The sequence below is a fragment of the Fukomys damarensis genome, unplaced genomic scaffold (genome assembly GCF_012274545.1).
Source record: "Fukomys damarensis isolate Sample0158 unplaced genomic scaffold, DMR_v1.0_HiC HiC_scaffold_17, whole genome shotgun sequence".
NCBI classification, from domain to species: Eukaryota; Metazoa; Chordata; class Mammalia; order Rodentia; family Bathyergidae; genus Fukomys; species Fukomys damarensis.
Genome location: NW_022900929.1, coordinates 23,641,499 through 23,658,696, shown reverse-complemented (window position 1 = coordinate 23,658,696; position 17,198 = coordinate 23,641,499). Strand labels below are relative to the sequence as shown.

At 37.1% G+C, this 17,198-nt stretch overlaps 1 protein-coding gene across 3 annotated transcripts in view; it reads left to right on the top strand.

The window, feature by feature from the left end:
- LOC104862780 (S-adenosyl-L-methionine-dependent tRNA 4-demethylwyosine synthase TYW1) overlaps positions 1 to 17,198 on the top strand; it is a 182,239-nt gene that overhangs the window by 48,030 nt on the left and 117,011 nt on the right. For all 3 annotated transcript variants that reach the window (XM_033764905.1, XM_010625014.3, XM_010625015.3), the window contains one exon: positions 5,929 to 6,047. In XM_033764905.1, the coding sequence (XP_033620796.1) occupies positions 5,929 to 6,047 (119 nt within the window). The remainder of the gene's footprint in view (positions 1 to 5,928; positions 6,048 to 17,198) is intronic.

Here is a 17,198-nt window from a genome sequence, read left to right as displayed (position 1 = left end):
GCACACACAAAAGTAGAACAGAAAACACTTCATGAAGTGGAGCCTTCAGGGTTTGTGCTAATGATAAGGTAGCCAGCCTTTCTGCCGTTAGAGTCACAGAAGGAAAACAGAAGAGTGCGTGACTGAAGGCATGTAGCTGTGCACTGCCTAACGGGACACATCCTGAGGCACGGCATGGTTAGGCAATCTGGTCACTGTGCCAGCATCACTGTGTGCTTACACAAACCTGGATGGTGTAGGGGAGTCCCAGGTGTGGCCTCTTACTGCAGTCAACACAGGACGTGTGAGGCTGCTGCTAGTGTAATGCAGATAGCATTCTGTGATAAACTCTTACGTTTTATAAGTAGAAGGGAGTATACTCAGTTATAAGTTGAGTAATATATTGAACCTAAATGGAAGTTTTCCATACCTTACTTAGAATAATGAAAAGAAACACATTACTGTAAATACTTAAACCAGTGAAATACTTCTTTACTATCTTCTCAAGTATTATGTACTATACATAATTGTGCTAGATTTCTCTGTGATTTACAGCATAGTAGGTTTGTTTATATCTTCATCACCACAGACATTGTGCTGTGATCCTATGATGACTGTCACGCTTTTAAATGATAGGAGTTTTTCAGCTCTGCCACAATCTTATGTGACCACTATTTTATATGTGGTATCTCTGACCAACACGTTGTTATGCAGTGCATGGTGGTATTTGGAGAAATAGTGACTTAAAATAGAACAAATTTGATGGAAGACTCTAACCTAGAGATTCAGCAATTGAAGTGAATCTCAGATGGGATAAAACTAAAGAAATCCATATCAAGATGCCTTATTCTTGATCTGAAAACTGAAAAATTAAAATAAATGTGGAAAGCAGCTAGAGAGAATCACTGTGGTGCCGCTAGGATAATAGCAGTTGGAATGCTATCAGATTTCTCAGGGGAAACAGTGAAGCAAGAAGGAAGTGATGCCTCATTTTTCAAGGGCAGATAGGAAAAGAACGATCAACCCTGAATTCCATATCTGGCAAAACTATCTTTCAAGATTAAAGATATTAGTGAAGCAAAACAAAAAGAACTTGTTGTTGCTCACCTGCCTTTAAGGAGTGGCTAAAGAAGGTTCTTTAAACTGAATGAAATGATGAAAGATTCTTGGAGCGTCTGGAAGGAAGAAAGAATGATGGAAAGGGAAGATGCCTGGGTACCATAGACGACCACAGTTGTGGGAGTTTGATAAATCATATTTGATGATTGAAGTTAAAAGTATACTATATGATATTCAAGACAGTGATATTTAAGAGGGAGGAACTTAAAGGAACCTAATTGGAAGTAGTCTTTCCACACTTCACTTAAAGTGGTAAAATGTCCATATCAGGAGACTGTGATATGTGTGTGTGTGTGTGTGTGTGTGTGTGTGTGTGTGTGTGTGTGTGTGTATGTTGTAATACTCAGAACAACCACCACAAATACTCAAAAACACAAGATAAATTAAGATGGAATCCTAAAAATGTTTACATAACCTGCAGTAAATAAAAGAATAACAGGAATGAGGAGACACAAATTCCCACTATCAGGAATGAAACAAGCTTTTAAAGGTAAATCTTGCAGCCATTGAAATGATAAGGGAATGCTACAAACAAGTTTATGTTGCTAAATTGGGCAAGTTAGATGAAATAGATCTATTTCTAGAAAGCCACAAATTACCAAACATCAAGCAAATGCAATAATTTGAGTAGACTTGTAATCATCAATGAAAATGATTTTGTAATTAAAAGACTTTCCCCCAAATCTCCAGGCTTAGATGGTTTCCCTGGAGAAGATTACCAGACATTTAATGGACAATTGACATACCTTAGTTACTCCACATCACTGGGACAGAATACCCGACACCCACAATTGAAGGAGGAGAGGTTTATTTTGGCTTTATTTAGTTTATTTAGTTTCAGTCCTTGCATGTTCAACAGCACACAAGGAAGGCCCTGGTGTGAAGAAAAATTGCTCACATCATGGAAGCCAGAAAGCAGGGTCTGAAGAAAGGGACCTGGGAGGCAGATGCAGCCCACCAGGCCAACCTGCATCGACCCACCTCACTTCCTAACATCCCATCCAGCTGTAGTGTCCCCCATGATTCAATCACCCTTCAAAGTTCTGCCTTTGAGCACATGAGGCTTTGGGGACACATCCAGATATAAACCATAACATGGTATCAGTTTTACCATATCTTTCTAGAGAGAGATGACACTTTTCAACTCATAAGACACAGGTTACCATGATACCAAAGCTTGACGAAGACAATGCAGAAAATGAAAACCCTAAAGCAGCACTTCTTATAACTTAAATGTCATGATCCTCAATGAGGTGTTAACCAGTAAGTACAAGTCGGCCTGATACAATAGGAATTTTATACCATAGCCAAGTTGGGTTTATTCTTGGCCGGCAGGCCAGACTCCACATTCAAAAGTCAAAGTAATTCAACATCCAAATAAGCTAAAGAAAAATCCTCTGATCACATGTTCAGTTGATGTGGAACAAGGATTTGAAGGGTTTAGCACCTCATCATTAAAAACTCTCAGCATTGAAAATAAAGGAGTATTATCCCAACTTGATAAAGAGCATCTACAGAATTCTTACAAACTAACAAATGTGCATTTCTCCAACTTTGTTTCTCCACTGACATATTTGTGGCCATTACTGTGTGATTTATCATTTAGTAGACTTTCTAAGATTTTTGGGCTGTTTGTAAGGTTTGAATGTTTTATTGCTACCTTGTATATTTTGAAACTTGGAAGAGAATGGATAGCCATAACATTCTGAATAATACTTTTTACTTCATTGTTTTTTGAAAAATACAAGTACTAAATGAGATGGATGGGAAATTCTTTTATGAGAACAATAAAGAAATTAAGCCTGTTATCAACTGGTAATAATTAAGCTGGTGCAATTTTGTGTAATTTTCTTTCATCATGGATAGTGTTATACTATTACACTGATTAATCTTGTATACAGTTGTCCCTCAGTATGCATGGGATTGGTCCAGGACCTTGGATACCAAAACCCAAGGATGCTCATGTCCCTCAGGAGGAGGAGGAAGAGGAGTAAGAAGGATCAAGATATATGTACTAATTCCCCATGACAAATGTATTATATATTGCAAACATATTAAAAAAGGAAAAAGAAAGGTATATTTCATAGCTTCTACACATATGATGCTTTATGTTATACTTTAAATCATACTTTAAGTCATCTCTAGATTACCTAAAATATGTAATACAGTGTAAATCCTAAGTCAATAGCTGTTTCTACTGTATTACTTAGGAAATTATGATGGAAACTCTGTACCTATTCAGTACAACCCCCCCTGCCGGAATTTTGATCATTTGGCTCCTTGATTGTGAAACTACATATGTAAAGGCTTCCTGTGTGTCTCTTCTTTCATTCTCCTTTGCTCTTACTGCTTTTTGTTTATTTTTGGTACCGGGGATTGCTGTTACTGTTAAGTCCATACTGTTTCAGTCACTTGACTTGCAATCTCAGTCATCTTGCCTGACTTCCTGTTTTGCCGGGTAAGAGGAAATGGCACAGGTTGTGCCTCTGTAGCTCTTTTTTCCTTTCCTCCAGTGATCTTTGAATCAGGTCATCAGTACCCTCTCAGGCCCTCTGCATAGGGTTCCCCTTTGCTGAACTCAAACTCATTTTGTACAGTTTCTGGAATATAAACACACACACACACACACACACACACACACACATATAAATTTTTTAACTACTGGTGATATAGTACTTTATTATTTTTTACTGGTACCATGGATTGAACTCAGTACTTGCACTTGCCAGGCAGGTGCAGCACCACTGAGCTACATTCCTGGCCTAGTACTTTATTATTATTATGAAAAAATTGACTTTTAAGTTTTTCCACCACACAAAGAAAAAAGATAACTATTTGAGTGTTGTAGTTAGGGTTTATGCAAAGGAATACATTAAATATGGCACACATAATTTATAGGATTATTTTGTGATATTTACCCAAAAAGTCAAATGCAAAGGAGTGCAAGAGATTAGCCACACACTAGAGGTCCAGAGAGTCCAGCCAAGGGCCAGGATTCCTCAGCAGTGAACCACACAAGGCCAGCTGAAGGCCTGGAGTCCGAGGCAGTGTCCTCCACGAGTCCAGCCAGTGGCCTAGAGCCCATGGCAGTGTCTCTTGCTTGTCTGTATTGTCTATGCTGCGGATCTTTATTGGGAAGGCCCAAAGGCCAATGGTGGAAGCCAGAAAGTCTGTGTTGGTGGAGTGAAGGATGTGTGCCACCAGGCTGAGGGATCTACACTGGAGCCAGGAAGTGATGCTCACGGTGAAGATCAGGGCTCCCCTGACGAGAACAGCAGCCATTCCCAGCGACAGCAAGGCCCGAGCTCCTCCTCTTCCGAGAACAGTCAAGTTCACACCAGGAAGACCGCCCTCAGCAGGCTTCTCTAGAAAACCATGATCTTCCCCTCCAGTTCCCTTTTTATGGTTATTGGTAACAATCTTCAGGTGGATCTTCTATACATCGACCACGCTGATTCAGTTTGGCTGGGTGTTATAAGTTGACCATTAGTTAATCCATGACAGTGAGCTGATAAATATATTAATGAACTTGCTTGTGATACTCATTTCACAGAAATATGTATAACAAATCACCATGTTCTATACATCTTGAATATGCACAATTTTTAATGATACTATAATAAAGTTAAAAAAAAACAACATAAAAGCAGTTTTTATGTCAAAAGTTGTTAAATTTTATGAAATGAGGCTTATACTGAGCACATCTTTTTGATAATGTTTTTAAAAGTTTGATAGTATGATTATTAAAAAATTTTTTTTGGTACCTTGCACTTGTGAGGACCTTGTACTTGTGAGGCAGGCGTGGTGCTGCTAAGCTAAATCCCTGACATTCTTGATACTGTTTTGATCCCAACCCTGAGTAGATCTGGATATTTCTTCAAATTATCTTCTTCTTATACTTACTGATTTGTGTGGTTTTTGTCACTCATGGCACATGACTTTATTCTTCTTATTGAATAGTGTTTGGATTAACCTGTGTCTTATGCTTGTATAATTACATGTGCTGCCGGTCCCCTTAACTGTGTCAAATATGCCAGAAGCCTGCCCATTGCGTTGACAGGGAATCTACTCCAAGATGCCTTCCCATACCCACCCATCCCTATTCAAAGCAGGGGTCCTACTCATGTGTTAATACTGAATAGTTTCTCTGATGTGAAAAACTAAAAGTGTAAATCAGGATCAAATTGTATAATTGATAATGTGAAATAGGAAGAAAAGAAAAGGGCTAAAGGAGTAGGGAAAGTAGGAAGGGCAGGGAAAGGAAAGAAGGGAAAAGAAAAAATATGAGAAAAGAAAAAAATGGAAAGAAAGTCTTTGTAAATAGGGAAAGATGGAGGGAGTGAAGGAAGGGGAGGGGAATGGGGAAAAAATAAGAACCAAGATATATCATGTAAAGGTACAAGATCCCAGTGATGAATGTACTGCATACTAAAAAGTATCAATAAACTTAATGAAAACAGAGCAGGGGTCCTTTTGCTTCTGAGCACGGTCTCCTGTTCTTGGGAGTCTCACTTGTCTATTCCCTGGCATTAGATATTATTGTATTAATATTATGTGAGCCACTTTGATGGATTTTAACTTGGAGGTGTCAAAAACACTCCTTCCGGAGCTTTCAGAGTTAATGAATCATAGATTTATTTTATTGGGTTTTAGAAAGCCGAAAGCACTATCAAAACATGATAATGGTAAATATTAAGTTTGTGCATTGTGTAGATATCAGAAGGGATATTCGTGGTTGTGAAGTACATGCTTTAGTCTAAGAAGTCTTGCTGTTTTGTTTTTGTGCTTTGATGATTGTATTCAAACTGATTTGTCTTTTGCTCCTCATAGTCCATGCTTCGAGGGAGAGGAGGTTGCTATAAACACACATTCTACGGCATCGAAAGCCATCGCTGCATGGAAACCACCCCAAGTTTGGCCTGTGCAAATAAATGCGTCTTCTGTTGGCGGTAAGTAAAGATGCGTGACCATGGTGACCAGGCACATGTGTGGTGACCTGGGGAACTCAGGCTTCCTGAAAACTTCCATCGTTTTTGAGGTTAAGCCCCTCTTCCTTTCACAGCAGTATGTATTTATGTATTTGGTTTGTTTTCTTGACCAATTGTATAAAGAGGTTGTTAGGAGTTTTAGTGTTTTTGTAGTACTAATTTTTAGCCTATGAGTCTTATTAATCATTATCTATCTACTATCTCTGTTTTCTAATTCATTCATATACTGCTATTTTTAAAAATTCTTTTTCTAATTTAAGTTGGATTTTTTTGTTTGTTTGTTTTTTGTTTTGTTTTTTGAGACAGGGTCTCACTATGTAGTCAAGACTGACCTGGAACTCACTATGTAGCCCAGGCTGGTCTCGAACTCACAGCGATCCTCCTGCCTCAGCCTTCCAGGTGCTGGGATTACAGGCGTGCACCACCACGCCTGGCTAAATTGGATTATTAAGGTCTTTAATTTTCAGACTTCTATTAGTCTTTATAAATTTTGCTTTAAGAACCTCTTTACCCACAGCCCATACATTTGATAGTATGCTAATTGTTCACTTTTAATGTGCATTTATTAATTTTTGTGTGACTTCTGTGTAACATGTGGGTCAAACAAGTACTTATTTTAAATGTTACATATAAGTTGGATTTAAGAGGATATATTTTTGTTAGTTATTTTCAACCAGCTTGTTTTACTGTTATTGGATATGGGCTGTACAATTATAAAATTTATTGGGAAGTACATTTCTGTCATATGTACATGAAAAGAGGGTGTATTTTTTAAACTGTTGGCTACTGATACAATAAAATTACTTTCTGTTACTAATTACTTGTTTTATTATTTAGAGTTCCTCTTTATCCTTTTTTTCCCAAAAGTGCCCCTTTGCTCAAAGTCTGTGTTGTTTAATATTAATATAGCTATCTATACAGGCATTCCTTTAGTTATAATACTTGCCAGGTCTCTATTTTCCTTCTTTTATTTATCCCCAACCTTGTATTTTAGGTGTGTTTCTTATAAACAAGTATTTGGATCAGTGATTTAAAAATCAACTTTATTGCATTTTAATTTACATATAATGAAATGTTTCTATGTAAACCGTAGTTCAGAGAGTTTTGATAAAAGTGTTCACCCGTGGAACTATAACACAATTAAGGTACAGAGTATTTTCATTATCCTAGCAGTTCCTTGTACCTACTTCTAATCAGTTTTTCTCACCTCACCCCAACCCCAGCGCCAAAATGATTTACTTTCTGGCAGTCTGTACCGGCTTTCTTTTTCTGGGCTTGTGTAGCAAAGCAGTAATGTGTAGTCTTTTGCTCGGTGCGAGGATTTGAGGTCATCCCTGTTGCTGCACACATCACTCGCTCCTTTTCATTGCCCAGTAGCTGTCTGTCCTATGGTCTTGCTACAGTTTGTTTTCCATTGCTTGGTAGGTGAACATTGTAGTTGTCCCCAGCTTTTGACTAGATTGTGAATAAAGCTGCTGGGAGTACTAGTCTGTAAAATTTTTGTTGATAAATGATTTCATTCTTCTTAGGTAAATGTCTGTGGGATTGCTGGATTTTTAAAGTTCATTTGTCTTATTTATAATGATTATTGATAAATATTAACAAATTATCAGTAAATATTTTTATTCTCTTCTGTTCTTTCTTTTTTTCTTCCTTTTGCTAAGGTATCTGTTTGGATGTTGGAGACTTTAGATTGTCTTGCTGGAAATACAAGTTCTGACTGTTTTCCATCTGTTGTATGGGTCACTTGTAGAACCTGATCTTTTACAGAAGTTGGGAATGTTTATGTGAAGGAATTGCTGTGCTTCTCTCTCCCTCTTTCCTCCTATTTCTTTCCTTTGCTTACTGCTTTGCTGATTCTCCGGCTCCTCTGTCCACTCTTCTGTTCTCTGCAGGCTGACTCACATCTCCTTTACAGCTCATTACTATGAGCACTGATGACTTCTTACTAGCAAATCTACTAGAAGTGTCTTCAGTATTATCTTAGTGAACTGTAGTGAAGAGTGCTAGGTAAGAAAGACTGCCTCTACTGCTGGATTCAGATGTCCCAATCTCTTGTGGTATCCTTGTCCTGCCTTGACAGTTTTTCTCAGTTTCTCCATTAGCTCTTCAGTTAATTCATTAAAAAAACTTAAAAATTATAGTTATTAACATATACTAATGGTGGGCCAGGGATTTAGCTCAGTGGTTCTGCCACCTGCCTTGCGAGTACAAGGACCAGAGTTTGATCCCCGGTACCAAATAAATAAATAAAAAAACTCCAAACCCCCAAACATATATTAATGGTACAAATTGAGACTTACTGTGCTATTTCCATGCATACGTGTATCATGTCTGCCTACCTTCCACTCTTGTTCTTTCTTCTGCCCCCCTACTCTTCTTCCCACTGCCTAAAACTCCCGCTTACATTTTTTACGTGATTTATCCTTTCTGATTTTTGCCTTCTATTCTTCTGTGTTTGATGGTTAAGAGTGAAAATTTCGTCTTTGGATCCAGTTTCCTTTCTGAATTTTCTTTCTCCATTTGCAGTTGCTGATTGCGCCTGTTCTATTGGATGATCCACGGGTACTTTGTGTCTGACTTGCTCACTGTAGAATTTCTTAGTCTGTTTTAACTCATTCTTACTATTTTGGATAATGTTGCTATTTTCTATCTGATAGCTCAGTCTTGAATTTTTTCCTCCATTTTCCGACTCACCATGATCATTTGCTTGTCTAATTCTCTTAATTGTGTTTCAATTGTTCATTATTTCTCCTTTTAACAATTACAAAGATGATATAATCTGTTACAGTCTGTGCCATTCCTTAATTTGTTTTTATATTGGTGCGCCACTTCTAATTTTTATTTTGAAATGTCACTTTAAAAAATGCTATATAAAAAAATAAAAAATGCTATATAATTTTGATTTTAGGGTTACAAAAAAATTTTGCTATGTCAGCACCGTAACAAATATGAAATTGGTGAAGAGTGAGGATCAATGATACTTTGAATTGGTATCACCTTAACTGCAGGAGAGGTAAAATCTTTGCTCATGCACAGTTCCACCTCTTCCTCTTTATGTTTTTGCCACAAACAGCAATTCTAAACATTATATGCCTGTTAACATAGGTTTATAATTGGTGGTCTTATACTGTACCTTTTTAAGAAAAATCATCTAGAAAAAAACCTGGAGTTACAATAAAAATACAATGTTTATATTTCCCAGTTACCTTTATATTGTTCTTTATTTTTGGTGTGCTTTGAGTCTTCTGCTGTCCTCTCCTTTGTGCTTGAAGGGTTCCCGTTAGCATTTCTTATACAGCAAAACTGCTAGCAGTGAGCTCCTGGCAGTTTTTATCTTTCAGTGTCTTTTTTTTTTTTTTTTTTTTTTTTTTTTTTTTTTTTTTTTTTTTATTGGTTTTTTGAGACAGGGTCTCTCTAGGTAGTTGAGACTGACCTGGAACTCACTTTGTAGTCCAGGCTGATTTCGAACTCATAGTGATCCTCCTGCCTCAGCCTCCTGAGTGCTGGGATTACAGGTGTGAGCCACCACTCCCAGCCTTCAGTGTCTTAATACTACTTTCATCCTTGAAGAATAATTTTGCTTGATGTAGAACCCTTGATTTTTTTTTCCTTTTAGCATTTTAACTGTGCCATGCTGTTGCCTTCTGGCCTTTGCTGAGAAGTTGATGTTTTCTTATTAAAGGTCTCATATGAATGCCTCCCCTTGTGCTTCCTTTAGGGTTCTCTCTCTGTCTTCCAGCAGTTTGATTATAACTTGGTTTAGTGTGGATCTCGTTGAATTTATTCCACTTGAAGTTTGTTTTGCATTTTGTCTTTTATGTAATTTGGGATGTTTTCAGTAGTAATTTTTTCCAGATATTCTTTCTGCTCTTCCTGCTGTGGGACTCCATTATGCGTGTGTTGGTGTACTCGATGATATCCCATATCTCCTGGGACTTTAATCGTGCTCTAAAGCTCTGTTAAATTTTCTGCACTATTTTTCCTCCTCAGACTAGGTAATTTCAAATTGACTTCTCTTCAGTTTCATGGATTGCTTTTCTTCCTGTTCAAATTTACCTTTGAAACCTTTCAGGGCACTTCTCACTTCAGATATTTTCTTCCTACCTCTAGAGCTTGTTTCCTTTTATCATTTGTATCTCTTCATTCGTTGAAACCTTATTTTCCTCAGTTCCCTCAACTCTTTGCCCATGGTTTCTATGAGCTGTTTATGTATGTTTAGATAGTTGATTGAGTGTGTTTTTCTAGTCTATCTGATTGTACTTTCTCAGGAAAGGTTTTTATTAAGGTCTCCTAGAATGAGTCATACTTTTCTCATTTATTTTCCTGTTTTGTAATGTTTCATTGAAATCAAATTGATTATCATGTTAACTCTGGAAATAATTCTTGCCATTCTTCAGGATTTGTTTTTGTTGCTTCCTCTGGGTTTTTCTAGTTGTTTGCTTATTGAGTTTTCTAAGCCATATTTGTGAGTAGTCTATTTGTTTTTTATTATCTCTCAGGCCTGTCCCATCAGCTTAGTAGTCAGATAGTGCTTTGACAGATTTTTCTTGAACTCATGGAGCAAAAGGAAGAAAGGAAAAGAACCTCTGGCAGTCACTGCAGCCTGTCTGTGTTGGGTGTGCCTTAAAGCTTAGGCAGATCATTTACAGCTCTGTCTTAGTCAGCACTTTCTACTCTGATGAGTTGAAAGATCATAGATGGAAGTTTAGGGTCTTTTCAGGTCTGTTCTTAGCCTGTGTTCTGAGCTGTGTGAAGCTCGTTAAGTTTCCAGGGGTATGTAAGCAATTTTCAATGTCTTAATTCACCTACTAGTCTGTCTCCTCTCACCTTAGCCATAACCTTCTGATCTAAGCACCAAGCACCCAGCATCAAGTTGTTTATCTGCCTACCACAGTGTTCTTCAACCCCAACTCTGAAAAAACTTTTTTTTTTTGGTACTGGAATTGCTTGGGTCCTTGTGCTTATGAGGCAGGCAGCAGAACCACTGAGCTAAATCCCTGGCCCTAGGACTTTACTTTTTAAGGCAGAGTATGAACTTAGAAAATTTGAATGTCATATGACGAGAAGTTGCAAAACAAGCTTTATGATTATATGGATCACATTATACTTAGGTTGTGGAGAAATGATTAATCAAGGGCAACATGTCCTTGTTCCCATTGCTTTGCATATTACAGTAAAATGTAATTCCTAATCTCTTTTTAAGATTGTTGACACGGTTAATTGACGTTATAGGTCAAGATTCAAAAGAAATAACAACTCAGTGGCTAATAATTCCTCCTACCTTTATTACCTGTTTGTAGCCAATAATTTAGTTCTTTAGTTTCTTAAGCCATAAATTTATGCAGATTTTTAAAAAAGGGAAATAATATATTTAACAGGTTTATTGAGATTTTAGAAAGATGTGAGTAAATGAAGATATTTTATTTACAACATCTTTTGGTAAAGATGTCCTGATATACCTTTTTCTTTTCGGGTACCGGGGATCGAACTCAGGACCTGGCATTTGCGAGGCAGGTGGCAGAACCACTGAGCTAAATCCCTGGCCCTGTCCTGATAGACTTTTAAAATTAGAATTCACCATCTGCTTTAATTAAGAATAATATAACAAGACGATCTAAATACTTACATAAATGTTTCATCTTATTTTTCTTTCAGTAGACTTTTATTTTATTTTTTAATTTTTTTTGGAACTGGGGATTGAACTCAGGTCCTTGTGCTTGCAAGGCAGGCCACTGAACTGCTGAGCTAAATCCCCCGGCTCAGTAGACTTTTAAAATAGTCTCTGAGCTTCAGTTTCCTAACTGTAAAATAAAACAACAGTACTGTGCTTACAGGATTGCTGTGAGCTTCAATTGCATATGTGACAGTATTCTTAAGCTATAATATATGTGAATGTGAGTTTTTCAAAATTAAATTCTAATTTTGTTCTGAAAATATGTGAGTTGATGAAATATTTTGGGGGGGATTTAGCTTAGTGGTTCCTGCACCTACCTCGCAAATATGGGGTCCCAAGTTTGATCCCTATTACCAAAAAAAACAATTTAAAATTTGTCAGGCATGGTGGCTTAGTGATCCTAGCACTCTGGAGGCTGAGGTAGGAGGATCACTGTGAGTTCAAGACCAGCCTGGGCTACATAGTAAGTTCCAGGTCAGTCTCAACTACATAGTGAGACCCTGTCTCAAAAAAAATTCAGGGCTTTTATTTCCATTATGAAAAAATTATTCTTTGAAATTTCAATTTAAGAGCTAAATCTATCTCTCTTGAACAGGTAACCAATTTAAAAAAAATAGGAAAAAGATCTCAGTTTATAGTTTTCTAAAGAAGATAGAGATGGCCAAGAAGCATGTGAAAAGATACTCATAATTTCTTTCCTTTTTTTTGGTACCAGGGATTGAACTCGGGTCCTTGAGCTTGCAAGGCAGTCCACCAAACCGCTGAGCTAAATCCCCGGCCCTATGCTCATAATTTCTAAAAAATAGAAATAGTCCAAATGTCCATTAACTGATTAATGTCTACTAATTAATGAATGGATAAACAAAATGTGGTAGATCCAAACAAAGAAATGTTATTTGGCAACGAAAAGAAATTAAGTACTGATAAATATGCTACAGTGTGATGAACATTGAAAACATTGCGCTGAGTGAAATAAAGACAGTCACAGTAAAGACCACGTACTGATGATTGCATTTCTGTGAAGTGCCCAGAACAGACAAATTTACAGTGGGAAAATAGATCAGCAGTTGCTGGGAGAGGAGAGGATGTGGAGGCTAAACAGCGATAACTGTGGGGGAGTGGAGTTTCTTCTGGGGATGGTGAAATGTTTAAAATCAAGTTAGGGAGCAGCCGCATAGCTCTACAACTGTACTGAAAGCATTGATTTGTGTACTTTAATTGGGAGAATTTTATGGTATGTGAGTTACATCAATAATGCTGTTGAAATAAGTTGTACTTGTCTAAAGTAATAGCATGAGGTTTTAAAATGTATTTTCAAAGGTCACCCAAGCGCTAGTAAAAAAAAATCTAAAATGTACAAAGTTATACTGTAAAAGTTAAGTCTCTCGTCTCTTCTTGTCCTCTAGACATCCAGGTTTTCTGAGATATTCTACCCATATTCACACGAATTTGTGTTTTGTGTATATATAGACTGTGTATATTAAGGTTTCTATATGTGTGTACCCATACACAGAAATCTTGGGATACTTTGTAACCTTTTGCTTTATCTGTTTGTACTTTATTAAAATGCATGAATAATTGCTTAGATTCAGATTTTTAGTCTTTAAAATTAAATTATTGCTTAGAAAACAGGAGGAGAGGAATATGTTTAGAGGGATTCTCCCCCCTGGAATCCTCCTGTCTCAGCTTCCTGGAATGCTGGGATCACAAGTGTATACCACCATGCCCATACACTTTTTTTTTTATATTTTTTTTTATTTTTTGAGACAGGGTCTCACTGTGTAGTTGAGACTGACCTGGAACTCACTGTGTAGCCCAGGCTGGCCTCAAACTCACAGGGGTCCTCCTGCCTCAGCCCCCTGAGTGCTGGGATTACAGGTGTGTGCCACCATGCCTGGCTCCATATGTTTTTTTTTAAAAAATAACTACTGAGGTGCATTTATTCTATTCACAAACATTTCCCAGTTCTTCATACTTAGTAGAATCATAATACAATTTTGCTGCAAAGCAGTGTTTTAAGTTTGATAAAAATCTTTGGCTAAATCTAAGAGGCTTTTTTTAAAAACAGCATCTGTCTGATTTTCTTTTTCCCTTTTTGAGAACATAGTCTATTTTGGATTAGGGCTTTACCTGTACTGTATTTGGTCATTGTATTATTACTATGGTATTCAAATGGCACATTTGTCTCCAGAGCAATTTTGCCTGAGTATAATTTGTGGTTTAAGGCAAATGAACCTAAATTGCTCCACTCCTGGATTTTCTGCTGAGCTGTTTTGTTCTGGTAGAAGTTGGATAACAAAGGAAAACAATGTTACATCTGGTGCGTTAAAGGACTGGTGACTGGGCATTATGTATGTGTGTGGAGATAGTCATACACAATTAGAAATGGTAGAAGTTTTATTTAAAATTATGTTTTTAAGACAGAAAAGGGAGATAAGGAACAAACGATATTAATTAAAGAGATATAAATATAGATGTTGTAAAGATTAAAGATAGAAAAGGTGGTTAATGAGTATTGAAAACCTTGGGAAAATATAGATGAACTTCTAGTAAATTTGGATACTTGAAAACGATTTAAGAATGTTAGGCTGGGGCCAGGGATTAGATTAGTGGTTCCACCACCTGCTTTGCAAGTGCTAGATCCTGAGTTCAGTCCCCGGTATAAAAAAAAAAAAAAAAAAAAAGAATGTTAGGCTGAATAGTCCTGTGATCATTACAGTTATTGACTCGTTATAAATCATATCTGAAAGAAACCTTGCCATGATTGTTTGAGAAGTTAGTTCTAGTAAATATTCAGGCAGAGGAATTCTCTGGAGAGGACAGAAAGTGGGAACACTTCTCAAATCATTTTAGGAAGCTGTTTTAACACAGTACAGGATGAGTATCCCTTGTCCAAAATCTTGGGACCAGAGGAGTTTCAGATTCTGTAATATTTGCATATATACAATGAGATATCTTGGTGGTGGGACCCTAGTCTGAACATGAAACTCAATTATGTTTCATACATACCTTGTAAACACAGCCTATGGACCATTTTATGTGACATTTTAAATAATTCTGTGCATGAAACAAAATTTATGATGTAAAATCTTCAACTCATGTGCTGGGGGTGTAGCTCAGTGGTGGAACACCTACCTGCCTCACATGTGTGAAGCCCTGGGTTGGGTCTCCAGCACTGCAAAAACAAGAAACAGAAAAGGAGAAGGAGGAAGAGGAGGAAGGAAGAGAAGAAAAATAGTGAAAAAGTAAATCCATCTCTGAATAATGATAACAAAAATTATGACCAAAATAGGTTTATTTTTTGCAAATATTTCAAATTGCAGTTATTGTTAGTTATGTAATTCATTTTAATGTAAAAAGTAGTTACTCTTTAAAAATTTTTTTTTTTTTTGGTTTTTTTGAGAGTTGAGACCAACTTGGAACTCACTATGTAGTCCAGGTTGTTCTTGAACTCATAGAGATCCTCCTGCCTCAGCTTCCCGAGTGCTGGGATTATAGGCGTGCACTACCACACCCAGCTTTTAAAAATTTTTGGCACAGTATTTTGCTACATTATGCAGTTTGGCCTGGAACTTGACTTTCTCTAGACTCAGTCTCCAGAGTAGCTGATATTATAGGCCTGTGCCACAATACCTGGCTTGTTTACATTTTTGATTAAATATTTTTAATGTAGACTGTATCAATTCATGCTTTAGAATGTGAATATAAATACTTCCTTCTGCTGTTTTTTATAGGGTTTAATGTTTTTATTTTATTTTTATTTATTTATTTTTTGGTACCGGGGATTGAATTTGGGACCTTGAGCTTGTGAGGCAGGCAGCAGAACCACTGCACTAAATCCCCAGCCCTACATTTTTATTTTAAAGGAAGGAAATCTTAGGTGGACAGGTGGTGTATACCTGTAATTTTAGCATTCCAGAGGCTGAGGCAGGAGGATTGCTCTGAATTTGAAGCCTTGGGCTACACAGTGAATTCAAGGCCAGCTTGGACTACATTGTGAGACCCTGTCTCAGAAAACAAACAAGCAAACAAACAAATAAAAGAAAGAAAATATTTTTAATATGAGAAGTTATAAAACTAGAGATTACCTGAATACCCTCCACCCATCTCCCCCTTATGTTAGCACCTTATATTACGATAGAACAGTGATCAGAATCAAGAAACTAACATTAGTACAACACAGTCAATCTGGGGAGACTGTTTAGATTTTGGCAGTTTTTTTGTAACTGTCCCTTTTCTCTTCTGGGACTCAGTCTAGGAGCCCACACTGCTTTAGTTGCTTTGAGTCCTAGTCTTTTTGAATCTATGACTTTGCTTGGTCTTTTCCTGACTTCTCATGGCCTTGACACAAAATACTGGTCCGGTTTTTTGTTGTTGTTTGTTTTTTGGTACCATGGATCCAAGTCAGGCCCTTGGGCTTGAGAGGCAGGTGGTGGCACCACTGAGCTAAATCCCTGGCCCTTGGTCAGGTATTTTGTAGATGGTTTCTCAGTTTCTGCTGAATGCTTTATGTGATTAAATTGAGATTATACTTTGTGTGTGTGTGTGTGTGTGTGATTTACACCCCTTAATATATCGTATCAGAAGGTACAGCATATCAGTTTATTGTATTACTTCATCACTATTGTTGTACAATGAAAAAGCTGTCCTTTTTTCCATTGAACTGCTTTTGTGTTTTGTCAGAAATGGATCAACGGGATATGAATGGGTTTGTCTCTAGATCCTTCTCTTCTTTTTACTGTGTGTCTCTCCTTTGGGAAGTACCACACCATCCAGAATATTGTAGGTTTAAAGGTAGTTTAAAATTGTTATTTCTCCCATCTTGATTTTGCTTATCTAAGAAGTCTACTGAGGTTTGTCGGACACTCCTTGTTTAATGAGTTCTGTTCCTGCTACTAGGTTGTTAAATGAATTGGACACTAAATGAGGAATTGCATATAGTATGTACAACATTTAGAACAAAGAAATGGTCAAAGGAAGCTCCAACTTGATGACTTTGCTTTTACATATTTTCATAACTCTTCTGTGAAGTGCTGTAATGTGTAATAGCATAAAACTACAGTAGTATACTGTACAGTACATTCAGCAAAAATAGTGCTGTATAAGCAAGGTGTACTGTATAAAAAAGACATTGAGGCTCCATCACCAAGATGTACAGAACTGTACAAACAAAAAGATAGTTTGTAAGCCTGAGTGGTAGGTTGTAAGTGTGAACTGCATGCCTCTGTTATAAGTCTGAATAGTCGTTATATGAGGAACATCTGTATTAAGATTCCATTAACCTGTAGATTTTAACAATATGGAGTCTCTTAGTCTGTGAGTATAGTTTCTCTATCCTTTTGTCTAGGTCTTGTATTAGCTGCTTACAGTTCTCAGCATACACACACACACACACATGCACACACATGTATGTTTGTGTGTGTGTGTGTGTGTAT